The sequence below is a fragment of the Physella acuta genome, unplaced genomic scaffold, assembly GCF_028476545.2.
Source record: "Physella acuta isolate Inbredline_101_S28 unplaced genomic scaffold, ASM2847654v3 ptg000692l, whole genome shotgun sequence".
NCBI lineage: Eukaryota > Metazoa > Mollusca > Gastropoda > Physidae > Physella > Physella acuta.
The window spans coordinates 102,155-121,380 of NW_026732211.1; the positions used below are offsets into that span (position 1 = coordinate 102,155).

A 19,226-nucleotide genomic window follows, 5' to 3' on the forward strand; every position below is an offset into this window, starting at 1 on the left:
TCCATGAAATCAATTGATCAGATGTTTCAGCACAAACCACACGTACATCTTGTATGTTTTGATTGTCACATGATGTCAACACAGGCCACCATTAAATCAAGTTCAACCACAAACCACACAACCCTGTTGGCTATGCACACCAACCATCAACAATGAAGTGAAATAAATTAAAATCCTCCTGTATTTGTACAATCAATTTCTCAGATCATGCAACAACAACACTAGCTGGTGAGTTCAACTCCACTTTCAGGAAATCACTTGTACTTGTATCCATATGAAAAATAAATTTGGCTAAACATATCCCAGCTGGCAAATCATGCATTGCTTGTATTCACAACTGTTGATCTGAGCTTGCCAAAAAAATCTGGCAAGCAGCAGTAGATGGATAGTTTTTATCTTTGTTCCTTACAAGAAGTTCCTTGCTCACAACTATAATTAAGAGTCTTGTTAGTTGACTAGGTTCATATTCACTGGAATAAAAATAAAATGTTTATGAGTTCTTTTGCACCACAAGTTAAATCGAATGGTCTCTGTATAAACTGATTTTAAATGTTTTAGCAAGTGCACATTATAATTTCCAGAAAGTTTTTTTTCTAGCAGAAATTTAGCTTCTGTAGTGACAAAAATTAAACTGCAAGCCATTTTAAACAAAATTTTTATTAGGAATAAAATAACAATTAAAAGAGATATTTGCTACCATATTGGGAAAAAGCATCAACTTTGACACTTTGTAAAATATATTTTAAAATCCATTTGCATTAACTAGACTTTGTTTAAGTAATTTTTTGAAGAGATGTATGTAAAAAAAATGTTTATGAAAGAGGGAAAAAAGCATAACTTTTCATAAATAAGTGTATTGGTATTTTCTATGTTCAGACACTTAAAAATACTTTGTCAATAGATTTTAAAGTAAACTGTTAAGTAATCTGAATTCACATATCCATTTATATGCCGTGCAATGGTTTATCTAGATGTTTCAATGGTAAGTCAAGCATATATGTTTACAATCCTTATGTTTCCATTTATACAATATCAATATGAAAAGATTTCAACAAGCTCTTACCCAAGATGGTGTGCTACTCCACCCCATGGGCAAATATCATAACGAGGCCAGGTTCTAGAATTAGTTCTTCAGGCATGTGCTGGTTCTCACAGTACATTACAACTACAGCTTGTTTACCTATGGGAGACAAACAGTACATAACTAGTTTGTTTGCCTAAGGGAGGCAAATACAGTACATAACAATTAGTTTGTTTACCTAAGGGAGACAAACAAAGTACATAATTATTACAGTTTGTTTACCTAAGGGAGGCAAACACAGTACATAACAACTAGTTTGTTTACCTAAGGGAGGCAAACACAGTACATAATATTACAGCTTATTAACTAAGGATGGCAAAAACAGTACATAACGAAAACAGCCTGTTCATCTAATAAGGTTTATAATAAGTTTTATAAAAAAGTTTAACTTCTAGTTGAAAAGACAGCCATTGCCTCTGTTACTGAAAAACTCACATAAATAAAATGGAGTGTACAACACTTGCTCACCTGGTATCCTCTTAGTGACATAATTCTCATACTGTCTACGGTTGAGCTGCCTAGTTTCTAACGTACTGAGTCCACTCGGCCAGCGCCGCTCATGAGCATTCTCCATCAGCTCGTTGACCACATGTGAGGGGCTGCCGCTCTCCATCAGGGCCCTCTTGATGACCGCCTGCAGCACAGCGTCTGGGGTGGAGATCATGCCACCCCACCTGGTCACGCGGGCTGGCTGTAGGCTGTTGACCCACCTGCAACAGTTACATCAAACATTCTACATAGAGGAACTTAAAGATAAGTTACTACATGAATCCAAATTGACTTTATAAATAAGTGATGAATATACACAAATTATGTGAGTGGTTATTGCTAGCCGCTATTTTCCTAACATCTCTATAATTGTTAAAGCGCTATAATTATACTTAATATTAACAATTTATGATCAGGATGAAAATTTGACATATATAAGCTTAAAGAGCTAAGTGAAACATTTTTGAAGTTGCTACTTGTATCAATATCTTTTATTCTATTTAGTCCTGAAAAAATGTACGAAATAATTTTAGAAGTATTGTACTAAAAGATGTTTAAATTGTTACGACAAACCACTATGTCGTCTACATTAACTGACTTGCATAAAATGTTTCATTGTGTTAATCTATTTGTATAACTAGATCAAGGCTCACTATCTTTGTATGGTCCTCATTTTCCACTATATCAACTGACTTACACTTGCATAAAACATTTGATTGTGTTAGTCTAGTAACATAAGTAAATCAAAGCTCACAATCCTTGTATGGCCCGCATTTTCCACTACATTAACTGACTTAAACTTGCATAAAATCTTTGATTGTGTTATTCTAGTAACATAACTTGATTAAATAACACTAACCTTGTAAGGTCCTCGTTTTCCATGGAGGTCTGAATATCACGGATCCTAGGGTTCATTATCCTCATGGCTCTTAATGCTTCCTAAATTGGAAAAGTTAATTTATTCACACCCTTTGGGAAAGAAATGTAATTTTCTATTCAAGCTAATAGGCTAAATCTTTCAAACATTATTGAAAAAAAAAAAGACTTCCAAGAAGTTTTCAATTTTTTTAAAATATTCAAAAACGCTTTTAAATTTGCAAAAAATTATTTACAAGCTTACTTTCTTAGACCCAATCTTAGGTAAGTTAGAATTGAAAATTTTAAGAATTAAAAAGTGAGGATGTAAAACTTGCATTTAAACTTTGTATTTCCCGCTTCTGATCTCTGAGCAGAATTTTTTGCTCCATACTTTCTGTCTGTATGTCTGTTAGCTTCTGCTGCATCTGCTGGATCAAGTTGCGCAACTCTTTTACACAGTTATGTTCCTGTAAGGAAAAAATGGTCATGAAAATTATAAAACAAAAAAAATTTTGAAATAGCATAAGTGGTTATTTTTGCATTCGAAAATCCTACAATGTCTTCAGCTTCAGAGTCGCAGTCTTAGTTTTAAAAATAATACTTTTGAATTTATTGTAAAATATTTATAGAACAATAAGTTATCCATATATAAATAGTACAAAATTATGTTTAAGTGAATTGACAAAAGAAATACAAGTTAAACAAAAAGAACTTAAATCAGTTTCAAACATGCCAGAAATTAAGTTAAAATTTCAAATTAGTGTACAGCATGTTCACCAAGCAAAAAAAAAAGTTAAAGAGTTTACCTTAATTTCATCTTTAGGTACAACTAAGCCACAGCCATTTTCACACTGAATTGGCTTTTTTGGATTGAATTCACATTCTTGGAGATGGTTAGGTAGGGCATCAAGCTTCATCACAACAGAGCAACCATAAGACTGGCATTACAAAAGAAAACATAGTAAACATCAGCTACCATAATGGATGTGTAACAAAAACAAAAAGTTGAGGCTTGTGTCAAATTAAGCTAAATTATATTTTTGTAAACACTAAAAGTGCATGATTGATAAATTAAGTTGAAAGGATTTCAAAATGAAACCAAATACACTAGCCTAAGAAAAGCACACAAAAGTATTTTGTAAAGAAGATAATGTTTACATAAATTTTAGAAAAATACAAATATACCAACTTTATTATCACAGCATATTGTCAAACGAGATAAAAGGTTCCTTAGAATTCTAGGAACACTTTTTAGCTGATTAGGTGTTATTGCGCTTCTGTCTACAGGGCACGTTGGTTGCCTTGTAAGCCATTCGTGTATACACGCAGAACAAAAGGCATGCTCACACTGTGGAGCCTGAATATGAATACAAAGTTTTTTTTATTAACACTCAATACATGGTGAATGCAATTCCAATTAAAGGCTATACAAAACAAAAGAATAAATATTTCTGATAATTAAGACAAAAAAATTCATATTTTGAAAATCTGTTTAATTTTGAATGTACCTGTAATGGCTCTTCCAAGACACAACTGCATATTGGACAAATTAACTCCTCATCAACATCCCCCTCAAATCGTCCTAGCTCATAACCCATACCTTCTGACTTTGCCTGAAAAATTTAATATTTATGTTGATTGCTAACAACCTAAGACCTAAGACTGTTCTATCAAGTTTACATAAAAGGAGATCTAAGTTATAAGTAGTAAGTAAGCCTAAAAAAACAAGTTGACAACACTACAAAATTCAAGATAAATTCAACAGCCACATAGGCCAGGCTATACACCTGTGATGTGCCTAACAAAACATTTACTAACAACTGCCACACAAAAAATATTAGGGGCCTATTAGACCTACTAAAAACATTTTTCATCAATCTCAATTAGACTTAAGTCTAGATCTATATTATCAATTAGATTTCTAGTCTGAGTTAAAAACACAAACTACCTAAATATACTATTCTAAATAACTGAAGTCTTGAAGTAATGAAGGAGTGAAGAGTCAGAAATTGAAAAGGAGTGAAGGAAGAGAAAATAAAATCAAATAAATTCTACATTGAACTTAACAAGTAGATCTAGTTACTACTTCTAAGTACTTAGAATTAGATATTCTAGAACACAATCAATTTCTTTTAAATCTATGGTTAAGTAGATCTAAATGTCAGGTAACTAGATCTAAATCTAGAATAGATTTTAGTGTTTTACCAACAAAAATGATAATTGACGAAATTGTTTGGATGGCAAAGTTATCGTCACTGGCTTTGACTGCGCATGTCCAAACACAGAAATCTTTTATAAGTTTCGAAAGAAATCTTAGAAATTATTTCTTAATATAAATACTAGAGGTCTAGTAGAGTGGGGAAAATGTGTGACATTAACAATAGGCTAACATGATTATCTTCACACACCATATTATTATTAACTAGATTGGTCTTTTTGACAGTGTCAAATGGAGGGTGAAACTGAGACATGTCATTAATAACTTGCTTGAATAGGTCTGTATTTCGATAACTTTACCCCTTATTACCCCACAAGTTTGTTCTTAAACTGGAGCTGGCAAAATGTGACGGGAGCTAAACTGTTTGCCCGTGCAGTTTTTTACTTTCTGGTATATACGAAGTATAGAGAAAGTCTTGTAATCGTGCAAAAAAAAAAAAATCGAGATTTTTACAAATCTCGACGTTTCACACCTCACTGATACGGAAAAACATAATTTTGCAATCTTGTCCGTATGTCTGTGTGTCTGTCTGTGTGTGTGTCTGTGTGTCTGTCTGTCTGTCCGTGTAAACACGATAACTTGAGTACCGTTACAGCTAGGTTGATGAAATTTCATATATAAGTATTTAATCAAAATCGTAGATCCGTATCAACTTTTGAGCGATTTCCGATAACCGGAAGTGGTACTTTTCCTACTTTGAATTTTTCAAAAGCCTATAACTAGAGTTCTATTTCAGATAGATAAATGAAATTTCATACGTAAGTAAAAGATCTAATTCTCTACCTTCTATTAAATTTTGAGTCATTTCCGTTGAACGGAAGTAGTACTTTACGCTACTTCCGATTTCTCAAAAAACTAATGTAAATTTTAAAAGTAATAATAATATTGCGCACTATTATGCGCTTTTTTTATTTAGCGTTCACTTGGTGTGCAATTAATTTGTCTACGAGATTTTATTCTATTTTTAAAACTTTAAGTATTTAAAATGGATTAAAAATCATGTCTATAGCCCGAGTTCCCATCCCCTGTTATTTTATATAAGAATATTCGAGAAAGTTTAGGGGAGATCACTCCCGGTTTATTTGTATTAGTGGCGGGGATAATCTTGAAAAGACCTCTCTTCCCCCCCCCCCCCCCCCCCACCACACACACACACCCATCGCCATGTCAAAATAGAAAATATATAATTTAGATAGAAATGATAAAGGCCTACTTTAACCAGTGTTACCCCCCCCCCCCCCCCCGGAAAAGAGAAGAATATGTCTGAAAAAAACACTGATGTAGAATCCTAATATCCATCAGGACAATTGGGGTCGGCGTGGTCGAGTCGGTAAAGCTCATGGTTGCTAAACCGAAAAGTCTCGAGTTCGAACCCTCGGGCAGATGAGGCTCGTTAGCTGGGGACAGCCACTCTTCTAGGAGAGACAACTCCAAAATTAAACAACTGCTGCCTTGTAGTTTGTTCTTGGTTGGACAAAGGCTATGGAAGCAAATCCAAAAAGAAAAGCAGACTGAAATCGGAGTCAATGGCCTCAATGGCGCATAACCAGTTGACACGTAACGCTTAATTGTGTTGGAGGCGTGGTCGAGTCGGCAAAAAGTTCATGGTTGATAAATTCGAACAAAGTCTCGAGTTCAAACCCACTGGCAGATAAATCTCGATCCCATTCAACACTAATAATTAAGAACGAAGAAGAAGAAAGAAGATCAGGACAATTTTTACAATTTTTTATAGACAAATCCTCTATTATCCTAACTAGACGTATGGACGATTATACTGTATTGATCGTTTGTGTTGTTATGTCCGCTGGAAAATGTAACCACTTTCTATGATGAGTTAACCGAACGTGAGATTTTAAAAAGAAACACAATAGCAACAAAGGCACGATATATTGATCTCCACAAAACTGAAGACCGCTCATGCAATGGAAACAATATTTCTTTCAAATTGGGAATTTTCGGATTACGCAGAAAGGGAACTCTTAAGGAGAGGGGGTAGGGTCCGATTGCATGATGGTACGTGATATTAAACATCAAAATAGTTGGGTAACAAGAAACACAAAATGCCATCTAAATACAAAAATGTAGCCTTAAATTATTATATGACTTATTTTGGTGGCAGTGTTTGTCTTTAATAAAACTTAACACAACTGGTAGTTAATTGGTGGAAATTTGTGTTCATAAAATTGGTTCCACTACTATAAGATTGTGTTAGCGATTGATGAAACAAAGAGGAGCGACGAATCAGATGCGGCCTTGTGATCTATTATAATGATTCGCACAGCTCGATCTAGAGTAGAGAAATATACTTTTAAAACTTATTAAAACTTATTTCTCAGCAGCCTGTTAGTATAGAAACTTTATTTATAGGCTACTTCTAAAACTTAAAAAACTATATTTCTCAACACATTAGATCAAACTAAAGCACCCTTTCGAGAGACTTACTTTCCATGGGGGAGGTGAAGTAGGCCTTGACTACACTTCACCTCTTTTTGTGACCTCGGCTTATGAATAGAAGGGTGTAAAAGAACTTTGCTGGACCCATGTTATATATAAATAAATTCACGCCCTCAGTAAATAACGCGCCCTCAGCTCATGCACATATTTAAAGCTATTTCGCTTTTAAAAAATGTTTTTTTTTTATTGTTTTTTTTTTTAAATAGTGCTGTTATTTTCAATTCAGTGAAAACAGTTGATTTTAAAAGGTTCTGTTGATAAGTACATTGACTGTACAATAGTTTATGTCTCATTTACGTCAATTTTAGGTTTTAAAGATACAATATTAAGTTGTACAAAAAAGAGTAGACTTCATTTTTTAAAAGCAAAATGTTCTTTTCATTTTATTCTACATCTAGATTTAGATTCAACATCTAGATCTAGATCTAAAAGTTCTAAAACATTAAAATCGTGTTTCTAGCCCAGATAATTTTTTAAGTTTAAAGACGTGCGGAGTCACAGCTGATAATTATGCACGGTCAAAGGTAACAAGGCCAAGGTTTATTTACAATAATAGTGGGATTGCTCTGTGTAAAAAAAAATACAAAGAGTGAACACGGCACGATTTTTGCCCGTGAAACTATAGTTTATAAACAAAAAGAAATTGTTTAGGTAAAATTCTCGTGTTTTTACTTGTATTATATTTTCTGATTCAGAGGTAATAGAGCGGCAGTTGCTTAAGCCTCGTTATTGGCGTTATGTTTTTATTATGTTCGAATTGACCTTATTAATTTTTCGCTCTCGTATGTTGTGTTTTCAGCTTTGTCACTTGTTGCTGCGATCCACTGTGGGACTGACATACATAAATCAGCTGGAGTGGAATCAAGTCTGACTTCTTTTTCCGTAGACCTTCAACACCACTCAGTTGACTTGTAGTACTCGATCTAGTCAGCTGTACTTGACAGCCTTAGCCTTAGCAACTATAATCTTCTTTCAAAAGACATCAATTTGTTTCTGTGAGTATCATAGACCTTAAATTATATTAATAAAAAAATAATTAAAATTAAGTAGTTAATAAGTAGCCTAATCAAAAGTGACACACATGAAATTAATGATGGACAGTAGTTATAGATATCAGAACCCTTTTACACTAGATCATCATCCAGACAGTGGTCTGACCTCAGTTTATGAAGTAGTGTAGTCAGTGTACTTCAGTGTAGGTCAGGTAGTCAGCACCATTCCCAACCTAATGGCTAAAGTACTAGTAAAATAAATGCAGCTTATTTTCTGTGTAGAGTTACAGCGTTGTCAAATGGTAGAGCATATTACTGACTGCTAACCTGAAAGTCTCGAGGTTGAATCCCGGATTCGTGTCAGTTCTGATGGGTACCTAACTGTCGATAGTTGGCTTGGCATAGGCATTATCGTATAGGCATAGTCACACCATAGTGCTGACCATACTATCCCTTCATATACTGAGATCCTAGAAACAGGTGAACTCTACTTCACCTGCCACATCAGGTTTGAAATGGTATTTTACCATTTTCTGTGAAATCCTACTGTTAAAGTATAATCTTTGTAATTAGCTTCTCTGCAATCTAATGCTATACAGTGTACAGCGTGGTAGCGTTTTGTGGAATGTTGCTGCTGTTGGGCCATGCCAATAGATCAATATTTGTTGTAGTAGAAGTCTTAAAGTTGATACTAGCTTGATAATGTATTGCCATTTTGAACTTTCTTAAAAAAAAATCCCATACTCATCCATAGTGTGGTACCTATCAGTATCACTAATTATGAAACTTTGAACCCTAACACATTAACACAAATTAGGAGTTTGGTATGGTCTAGTGGGTAAAGCTCAGTGCAGCTAAACATAGTATCTAGTTCAACCTCCCCCCCCCCCAGCAGATGAGGCTTGATAGCTGATGACAGCAACTCTTGTAGGAGAGAACTCCAAAATAAAAAAAAATGCTGCCTTGTAGATTGTTCTTTGATGGACAAAGGCTACAGAAACATATCCAAAAAGAAAAGCTAGCTGAGATCTGAGTCAATGGTCTATATTGCTTTTATCAAGTTGACGCATAATACTTATTGTTGGAGGGAATTCTCTTCCTACACTGTAGTGATTAAGAAGGAAGAAGAAGAAACAAATAATTTCCGTATATTTTGCCGTCAGGGATTATATTGTTTGTATTGTTACCAAGCCTACTAATTTGACGAAGTGTGTCTTGTAATAAAGGCTATTATTCCAAAATGATGTTGGTATTACTCAACTAATCTTAATCCTGATATAAGATGTTAAACTACTAAAATTAAATTTAGTTAGCGTTTTAAAAAAGCTAGCCCATGTCATAGTTTATAGCAGTAACCTCCGAAACTTTTCTTTGGAATTTCATTGGGAGCAAGTCCATATTCCAACATTTGAGTCTTGATGATGCATGTTGCTGTAGTTAGTAGGCTGTAACCCATCACGTCTACACATCACTCAGCTGTTTCAGTCCATGAAGGCTAGGTTTGGGGTTGTAAGCCTAACCCCAAAATCTATCTAAACTGATATTTTCTGTGTTTTAACAAGTTCAAAAAGGTCCTTAGCTAAACTAACAAGTGATTGGCTACAAATTTCTTGTCCAGAATCTTGCATTGTGAGCAGCCCAAATGTCATTGATTGGCTGTTTGAGTGAATGTTGTATAAAATATTGTGTGCTGGTTTGTTTACCCGTTAATTATAATTCATTAACCATGTATGACTTACATGTAATTATTGCCTTTTTTAAAACTTATGGATAGATGAGGTCAAAGACTCAAATCTGAATTTAGATGTGTTTTTTTTTAAATATGTATCCTGTACATATTATCTCCATTTGAAAAATGGTTCATTTTCATCATCGATTGGCATACTCCAGTGTAAAAGACCCATACTTGTAGCTCTTGTTTTGAATTTGTAGAAGCTAAACTTTAGTTTTCAACGTCAGGTAATTTTTTTTTTTTAGAATTCTTGTCTGGCAATCTGTTCCCTACAAAAATTTCAGTTAAAACTAAATTAGTTGGGACAAAAATATCAACTAAAATTTCAGTTAAAACTAAATTGGTTGGGACAAAAATATCAACTAAAATTTCAGTTAAAACTAAATTGGTTGGGACAAAAATATCAACTAAAATTTCAGTTAAAACTAAATTGGTTGGGACAAAAATATCAACTAAAATTTCAGTTAAAACTAAATTGGTTGGGACAAAAATATCAACTAAAATTTCAGTTAAAACTAAATTGGTTGGGACAAAAATATCTACAAAAATTTCAGTTAAAACTAAATTGGTTGGGACAAAAATATCAACTAAAATTTCAGTTAAAACTAAATTGGTTGGGACAAAAAATATCAACTAAAATTTCAGTTAAAACTAAATTGTTTGGGGCAAAAAATATCAACTACAATTTTAGCCTGCATGCATTTGGTCTGTGCAGCACAAAGTTCTTAATTTCAACTCCATACCAACACATGTACTCTTGTCAAAATCACAGATGTATTGATTTCGCTAATCAATAGCATGAAGTATTGATCTTTCACCTAAGCTGTTAAAATCTTATTTAATGATCAAGATATTTTTTTTGTTTTTTCTCTTCTATTGATTCATGAGCTTTATTCTAAGTGTAAAGACTTTTGTTACCAGAGTTTCTTCCAGGCATCTCTTCGGGGGGGGGGGGGGGGGGGGGGGGGGGGGGGGGGGGGAAAGCCCCCCGAAAATTTTTACCGCCCCCCGAACGAAATAAAATGTATATAATTTATATAGAAAATATATACTTTTAACAGTGTCCGCCCCCCCCCCCCCGAAGAAAGTCTACCGCCCCCCCCCCCCCCCCCCCCCGGAGAAAAAAGTCTGGATGAAACACTGTTTGTTACCATATGTAGCCTATTTTGGTCCTTCACACTGAAACTGACTCAATAGGGTATGTGGTGACACTATTCATCTAGACCTTTTTAAACCCGAGGCTGTAGAAAATCGATTTTTATATTCTTGAATCGATGACCAGTATAGACTTTTTATTGACAGACTGCGGTAGTTAGGGTTGCCTGTACATTCAGGGGCGCAGCCAGGGTCTGTGTTCGCTGTACCGTGTCATGTGAACTTTGAAAATCGTGACGTCGCAGGCAGCTCGTGCAGTCGTTCAACCGTGAAGTGTGCTACTTTTTTAACCGGGGGTCCTTCGTTACGTCTTGTGTCTTTCGCCAGAGGTCCTTTAAGTCTTACGTCTTGTGTCAGCAGATTTTAGTATGTTGAAATATTTTTAAAGTATTATCTGTCGTAAACTATCATTCAAATAACGCCACACTCCTCAGACTCCTGGGGGGCAGTGAGGTTTGGACGAATGAGGGGGTGGGATAAATATTTACAAAGTAAAGAATTGGCATAATTTAAGCCCGTCTAAGAAAATTGGTTAGATGGGTTGTTAGTTCATCCAAAAAGTAGACTAGTAGACCAACTAGGTGTATGCAGGGTAGTAAATCAACGCATGGTCAAGGTCAAGCGAACTCTTACACCGTGCGTGTTTTTGTTTACATGATGCCAAGTGGTGTTAATGTTATGCCTAGCTACACACCGCGACGTGTGCAAGGTTTCTGCCACCAGTTTCCTGTGTGTGTATGTGGGGTGAGGGGGGGGGGGGGGAAATAAGAGAGCACTTGAAACTTTTGGGATGGACAATTTTACTTTACACATTTAATTTGGATCTTGTCCAAATAAGCCCCGCCAACAGGTTACTTAACCACCCCAAAAAAAAATAATTAAAAATAGGATTTGAAACTTGTACTTTAAGGGTGAAATTGGGACGTGTCATTAATAATTTACATGAAAAGGTCTGTATTTTGGCACCGTAATTAATCTCAACCCTAAACCTAGAGGCGGATAGGTTGTTTTATGGCATGAGTTTAAATATTCACATCAGAACAGGTCACATGTGCGGGTCGATTGTAGGAAAAAAAGTCACAGGAAAAAAAAACACAGGAAAAAAAAACACAGAAAAAAAGTCACAGGAAAAAAAGTCACAGGAAAAAAAGTCACAGGAAAAAAAGTCACAGGAAAAAAAGTCACAAATATATATTTGCACGATATTTGTTGATACTTTTATGTATCAAATATTTAGAGAGTGCAAATTAACTTAGGATTAATTAAATGTAATGTAATGTGTGTAGGCTGTATACGCATAGGAATTGTTATAATTCATCTAAAAATATTTATTATGAAGTATATAGATTGTAATTATTTTAAACTTAAGATTAGTAGCATTTAATAGAATGCTCCAAAGTCCACGTTTTTCATCGTGTTTTTTTAAATACCAATATTAAATTACCGTGAAATGGTAAGTTCATCTGACTTGCTGCCCTCAACTCATGGCAACAATAGTTATGTTTAGTTCAACCACCTTTACTGCCCACATTTATCACGCTCATTACATAACAAAACTGAGGATCAAAACAGAAAGCCGACAAGGCTCAAAGGCTGTCATTGGCGCATAACGTCAACAGCACAAAATATGTTCGGACAATGCGTACTGAGGAGAGGCCGACCAGAGAATAGCCTACGGCAAAATGTGCCTAAATTTCTTTTATAATTAACTTTTCTACCGCGTATTTAACTAAATACGTAACAAAAGTTGAGATTGTTGTGTTAATTATCTTAGAGTATTTTTACTTACAATTGTTACAAATCATAATGCTTTTAACGTTTATAAATAATTTATGCTATAAAAAATACAACCCACAACAATAAACATACAAAATTTTACAATTCTCAACAAATTAATAAAAATATTTCTAAAAAGATTTTTGTGACTTTTTTCTGTGACTTTATTTCTGTGACTTTTTTTCCTAGCAAAAACTGTGACTTTTTTTCTGTGTTTTTTTTCCTGTGACTTTTTTTCCGTTTACCGTGCGGCTCAGAACAGGTCGCAAGTGGCGGGGCTTAACATTTTGCCGGTGCATTTTTTGCATTACTGGCGGGGTTTATCTAAACAAGCTCCTTTAATTTTGCTTCGAATTCGTGGGGGGGGGGGGGGGGGGGGGAGAGGTGACTGAAAGAAACCCTGATTGTGTACCGCCCATTAGTCTAAATATTGTATAGGATGTAAGGAAATGAACTAACCCAGATAGGCTTAACTCTATGCCAGAAAGCAAAGACTGCAAGTCAAGGCCACTCCCCCTAATTTCCAAACCTCCGCCGTTACAACGACCAGTAAACGAGTATATTATCTACATTCGTCACAACTGTTGTTTTTTTGTAATCCGCCGCGTTCTGGATTACAGCGGACCCAGTCACATGACTTACATGTGCTGTAACTTTATTAGCACTTCATGAAGAGCGCATGTCAAGTTTATTAATAGCCAACTACGTCACGGCAATAGTCCAATGCTGACTAAGAGATCGTGTATGGAATTAAAATAAAATAAAATGTAACTGCTTGTAAGCTGAACCTTGGAACTTGGTGCTGCTTGATTTACGACTCGCTTCATCGGTCAGCTTGGTTAGACATTCGAACTATAGGTCAAAGCTCGCTTGTACTTTGACACTACCTGGAGAAGATATTGCGATGTGTTGACGATATTTTTTCAATTAGACATCTGTTGCTTTATAGTTTTATTTTTAGAATAAAAGTTCAAGACTTATTTGAGCGTTGGTGATCCACTCTCTGCGTGTGTACGTGATCCACTCTCTGCGTGTGTACGTGATCCACTCTCTGCGTGTGTACGTGATCCACTCTCTGCGTGTGTACGTGATCCACTCTCTGCGGGTGAACGTGATACCACTCTTCGCGTGTAATTGCACTCTATCACGTCAACACATTGGCATTTGATGTGGAATATTTTGTCCTGATACTTAGAATAAATCCCTGACATTTTCGGCCCATTAGTCAGTCAGATGAAAGCCTTGATTGAAACTGGCCTTACAGGAGCAGTGTCAATAGCCGTGAGTGATGTATGTTCTGTCACCGACAGTATTTGACATTTTAAACCTTATTATAACCTAAGATTCCACTAGACCTACACTTGCCCCGTGCAAGGTTTCCAAATGTAGTTTCTGTTATTCTAGGATTAATGAAGCAAGCGCTGATAAGGCATGCACTGATAAGGCATCCATTTGATCATGTGTTTGGATGGCTAATTACACAACTCTTTTTACTTGTTCTACTAATGCTGTGCAACAAGGGAATGTCCTAGTATTAGGCTCTGGGCATGCGTGGCATCTTTATCTGACGATGCCGGGCACACATGCCCCCAGACCCGGGCACAGGTGCCCGCCTGTTGATGCCGGGCATAGATGCCCCCTGATCCGGGCACAGATGCCCCCTGACCCTGGCACAGATGCCCCCTGACCCTGGCACAGATGCCCCTGACCCTGGCATAGATGCCCCCTGACCCTGGCATAGATGCCCCTGACCCTGGCATAGATGCCCCCTGACCCTGGCACAGATGCCCCCTGACCCTGGCACAGATGCCCCCTGACCCTGGCACAGATGCCCCCTGACCCTGGCACAGATGCCCCCTGACCCTGGCACAGATGCCCCCTGACCCGGGCACAGATGCCCCCTGACCCGGGCACAGATGCCCCCTGACCCGGGCACAGATGCCCCCTGACCCGGGCACAGATGCCCCTAACGATGCTAGAACTGTAGGCTACATCTTGACACTGTTTTCATCGATCAGATCGTCAACTGGCTAACAGCAATTTGATATTGCTAGTCGACTCTTGGTGTGACATGACTTTGGCCATCCCCTAACGAGTCGCTGATTGGAAGTTTGTGAGCCACAGCTAATTTCTAATTAAATAGGTCAAATTAGACACTCGACTTGACTAACGAAGGTAAAGATGGGACGAGTCGTGATGCGTGACGGCAACTATATGTGGAAAAATAAAATGGTCAATACAAGATCCTCTCCACTTGAGTTTATAAAGTCCGACGCTCTACTTCACCTGACCAGTACGTGAGATGCGTGACGGCAACACTCTGTGTAAAATGGTCTGTACAAGTTCCTCTCCGAGTTTATAAAAAGTTCTACGCTCTACTTCACCTGACCAGTATGTGATCAAGTCTCTAGAGGGTTTTTCTTTACTTAACTCAAATTTTATGGCCGTTTTGTGAGTGAGCGAATTCTCAATTCCCCCCCCCCCCCCCACGTCGGGCTAATCTACATATGTATAGACATATTTAGTTGACCTGCATACTTCCTGACAGGTCTGTATTTGATCACGTTAATTGATTACCACCTGTCTTCTTCTCAGTGACTGTGGCCTTCAAGAGCTTAACTTCTGTGTGCACACACCTCATCTGGTTAATTTTTTTAGCTAAATCTTAAATAGAAGAATCCTTTTAATGACTGGACGCTGGTATGTTACTGTTGGTGTATGTTACTAAAACAGTCTAATTTGTTTTACTTTTCATTTGTGTAGGGCTGGCCATTAGGATGATACTTAAGCCTAGAGATTATAGTTTTCCACAGTGATCTCAACGTTTTTACACATTGTTAAAATAAAATGTTTCTAGCACTTTTTTTGTATTCAAACCCTTACCAGTTATAGAACGACAGATTTCCACTGGCATCCTGCATCAAATAGTTTCTAGTTTTTTTATTTTTTTTTTTTTTTTTTTTTTTTATTAGTTTTTAGCGCAATTTCCATTCTGGAGAATTGCGTTTATTAACCCGTCATTTCTGGATGTATGAATGTATGAATGAATGAATGGATGGATGTGTGTCCGCAGCTTTAAGTCGTATCTCCTCCTCAACGAAGCAATATCGATGACTAGTTCCAAAAGCAATTATGTTAAGCAAGTTACGAGGATGAACATAGTCTATAAAAATTCCGGGTTTCTTTCATGGATTTCCCGGAAAAGCCAAAAAACCTCGAAAAAAAGCAGTTTTTGGCCCATATCTCGGCAACCAGACCACTTGGCGACTTGAAACATGTACCAATCGATTCCTGCCATAATTTAGAACAATATTGCCGAAGAAAGTTTTCAAAAATATCCTTTCGTTCGGTCACAAAAATTTTTTTTTAATTAATTAAAATTTGGACCGAATTAGTAGGCATTTTTTCCAACCACACCACACGCGTCATCACGTTCAATAGCTGCACCATCACGTTCTATGGCTTCGTCATCACGTTCAGTAGCTAGGCGCGCAATGGTTTTTAGTCATGTAACTCTATCCTAATTTATAAAAGGCCATGTGCGCTCTTCTCTCTCTCTCTCTCTTTCTCTGTCCGCAAAAAATTTTCGCCGGACATCACGTCAGAATCGGCAGCGGTATATGGAGAACTTTTTACGGACTTTTGTTGAAAATAATATGTTAGATGTTTTAAATGTATAACCACAATTTTACTTAAAGAAGAAAAATAAAAATTAAAGGCGTATTCGAATGTAGAGAAACAGTATTATTTATGCAACCGGAAAAGCATTAATATATGTGAAAAAGAACGCATAAAACTGTGACGTCACTATTGCTTATACATTAACTAATGACGTCATCTGCCGTGTTAAGAATGAAAAGAAATGAACTATTTCATTCAAATTTGATTTAGATCTACGTACACTATGAAATGTATACAATACAATTTTTCCGGCCTAAACTCATAAAATTTATTTTATGTATTTGGATTCTAGATCTAGAGATTCTAGATCTAGACTAAATCTAAATCTAAATCTACGCAATAACTAGATCTAGACGTAGACGCTAAGATCTAGATTTAGACTCTAACTTCTCTAAAATCAATTCCAAAAATAAATGTCTATATTAGGACTAAACTATTTCAAGACTTATTTATTTTATACAAAATCTTTGTTTGGAACTGGCTAATTTGGGATAAAAAATTAATTTGAAAGAATAGGCATATTCGCGTAAGTTAAGATTTTAAAATACGTGTTTCATTCTCCGCATTTTATAAGGTGCCTAAATAGCGGAGATGTTAGTGTACATTAAACCACGCAGGTGGTGCGGGTTCGAGACACAGCAAGTCAACTTGGTTAATGTATTCTTTTTTATTATGCTCGGGCTAAATTTAAAAAAAAAATTCTTTTAGGAATCTAGATCTAGATCTAGATTGTCGGGTGTCCGATAGGGCACTTCCCGGCGCCGCAGGCGCTTCAAATTTGGCATGATCTTGCCTTGGTGCGACAGAACACGGGGGCCGGTTGGCCGAAAAGTCTACGATGTGGGGGTCAAAACTGACCTCGACTGACCGGTACCTTATATGAGCTATAAATCGAAAAAAAATGTCCACGGAGGAACCTCTTCATAACTCTTGAGGTCGTAGACCGACCTTCGGGCGAATTAATTAAGCATTCAAATTCTCAATGTTTTCGAAAGCCTAAGCGAAGCTGGGCAGCATGCCTAGTTGTAAATAAAACGTATAAAATACTGAAATTTTTTTTTAATAAAAAACGTTTTAATAACTAACCAATGGTTTTACTAACCCTGCTCTTGATTTACGCTACGACAGAGCTATTTTTAGATAACATAAGGAAATTGCGCTAAAATTGTCACTAGACTTTTTAATTAACTTGTTTTTTTTTTGCGCACAGGGAAATAATGTCATTATGAGTTAATTCATGGTGTTTACCTCCCTTAGGTTTGTTTACATTTTATTCCCGGCAGTAGAAAACTAGTTTACTTCTGCTGTTGAGTGTTGTTACAAGCTGAGAATGTTGTGCGATGTGTCAACCATTTCACGTGCTAGCTCAGCTGGTACCTGGCACAAAGTCCACGTAAATACCAGCTCGTGCGAGTGAGCAAGATAGTTGTTGACATGTTGACAAAAACTAGGTCAGACCTCAGGGTCAGCCGTCTATTTACATTAGCGTCTTGCGCTGCAGTGGTGCACCGTGCCGCTGCTTGTGACAAGATGGCCGCGAGTCAAAGTACAAGAGAGAGTATCATTGGTAGCTGATGAATGTGTAGGGATAGGTTCGCACTTAGACCTGTACTTATCACATAATAGCCTTCTAATTAACCTGATTATTTTAAAATTAGAAGCATACTTTAATAAAATACTTAAAAAAAACTTTTTAAAAAACCACGTTTTTCTTGTGGACTAAAAAGTAGAAAATAAATTTTCATACATTTGATGACAAAAAACGTGGGTACGTTCACCATCAAAGTTCCCGACCCATCTGCCCGACCCACGTTTTTTGTCATCAAATGTATGAAAATTTATTTTCTACTTTTTAGTCCACAAGAAAAACGTGGTTTTTTAAAAAGTTTTTTTTAAGTATTTTATTTTCTCCTTTTTAGTCCGTTGCTACACATGAAAAACGTGGTTTTTAAAAAAGTTTTTTATATAGTTTATTTTCTACTTTATCTAATGACTTGATTAAGTATGACTTGACTAAGTGTTTATAAATACACGGACTAAAAATCTTGAGCGACCAGGATTCGAACCTGGGTTGTCGTGGCCACAACGTGAAGTACTAACCACTATACGATCACGGCCAGCGCGCTCACATCGATTGGGGCCCAAGTAACTGTGTCAACAGGCCTCCAGTCTTGTCGGTATCTTTAGGAATCATGTCCTCAATTTTATGGTCCTTGGGGCGTAATTAAATTAAGCTAATTACGGTCTCTAATTGCTAGTTTTTATGATTGCATCTGAAATTGTTAGGCGAAAGTAGCCTACATGCCAAATTTCAGATCTCTAGAGCAATCAGAAGTGGGCTAATTTTCGATGTCAATTTTAACAACAAACATCCAAACAAACAAACAAACGCGAAGCTGAGTTAAGAATAAAATACTTAAAAAAAACTTTTTAAAAAACCACGTTTTTCTTGTGGACTAAAAAGTAGAAAATAACTATTTACATACATTTGATGACAAAAAACGTGGGTACGTTCACCATCAAATTTCCCGACCCATCTGCCCGACCCACGTTTTTTTTCATCAAATGTATGTAAATAGTTATTTTCTACTTTTTAGTCCACAAGAAAAACGTGGTTTTTTAAAAAGTTTTTTTTAAGTATTTTATTTTCTCCTTTTTAGTCCGTTGCTACACATGAAAAACGTGGTTTTTAAAAAAGTGTTGATAAATACACGGACTAAAAAAATCTTGAGCGACCAGGATTCGAACCTGGGTTGTCGCGGCCACAACGCGAAGTACTAACCACTA

The 19,226-nt window shown here is 36.3% G+C and overlaps 2 protein-coding genes across 3 annotated transcripts in view; one reads left to right on the forward strand and one right to left on the reverse strand.

The window, feature by feature from the left end:
- LOC131949373 (E3 ubiquitin-protein ligase NRDP1-like) lies at window positions 1-4,682 on the reverse strand. Its single transcript, XM_059311239.1, has 9 exons — window positions 4,634-4,682; window positions 3,937-4,041; window positions 3,618-3,785; window positions 3,235-3,366; window positions 2,764-2,895; window positions 2,430-2,509; window positions 1,550-1,791; window positions 1,064-1,180; window positions 1-470 (listed from the first exon to the last, which is right to left on the reverse strand). Exons 2-8 carry the CDS (start codon window positions 4,024-4,026, stop codon window positions 1,077-1,079), a joined length of 948 nt encoding a protein of 315 aa, XP_059167222.1. The 5' UTR covers window positions 4,027-4,041; window positions 4,634-4,682; the 3' UTR covers window positions 1-470; window positions 1,064-1,076.
- Window positions 4,683-7,623: 2,941 nt separating this feature from the next.
- Window positions 7,624-19,226, forward strand: part of LOC131949369 (phosphonoacetaldehyde hydrolase) — a 34,308-nt gene continuing 22,705 nt past the window's right edge. The window contains exons 1-2 of one of the 2 annotated variants that reach the window (XM_059311231.1): window positions 7,624-7,754; window positions 7,903-8,098. The gene's annotated coding sequence lies outside the window, so the exon portion shown is untranslated. Of the gene's footprint in view, window positions 7,801-7,902; window positions 8,099-19,226 lie in introns of both variants that reach the window. The other variant, XM_059311232.1, reaches the window with a different exon arrangement.

Coding starts and splice junctions, on each gene's coding strand:
- LOC131949373 (XM_059311239.1), bottom strand. CDS start 4,026: ATGGGTTATGAGCTAGGACGATTTGAGGGGGATGTTGATGAGGAGTTA. Junction 2,896..3,234: donor TACCTAAAGATGAAATTAAG/GTAAACTCTTTA, acceptor TTTTCCTTACAG/GAACATAACTGTGTAAAAGA. Junction 1,181..1,549: donor TGTCACTAAGAGGATACCAG/GTGAGCAAGTGT, acceptor TGTCTCCCATAG/GTAAACAAGCTGTAGTTGTA.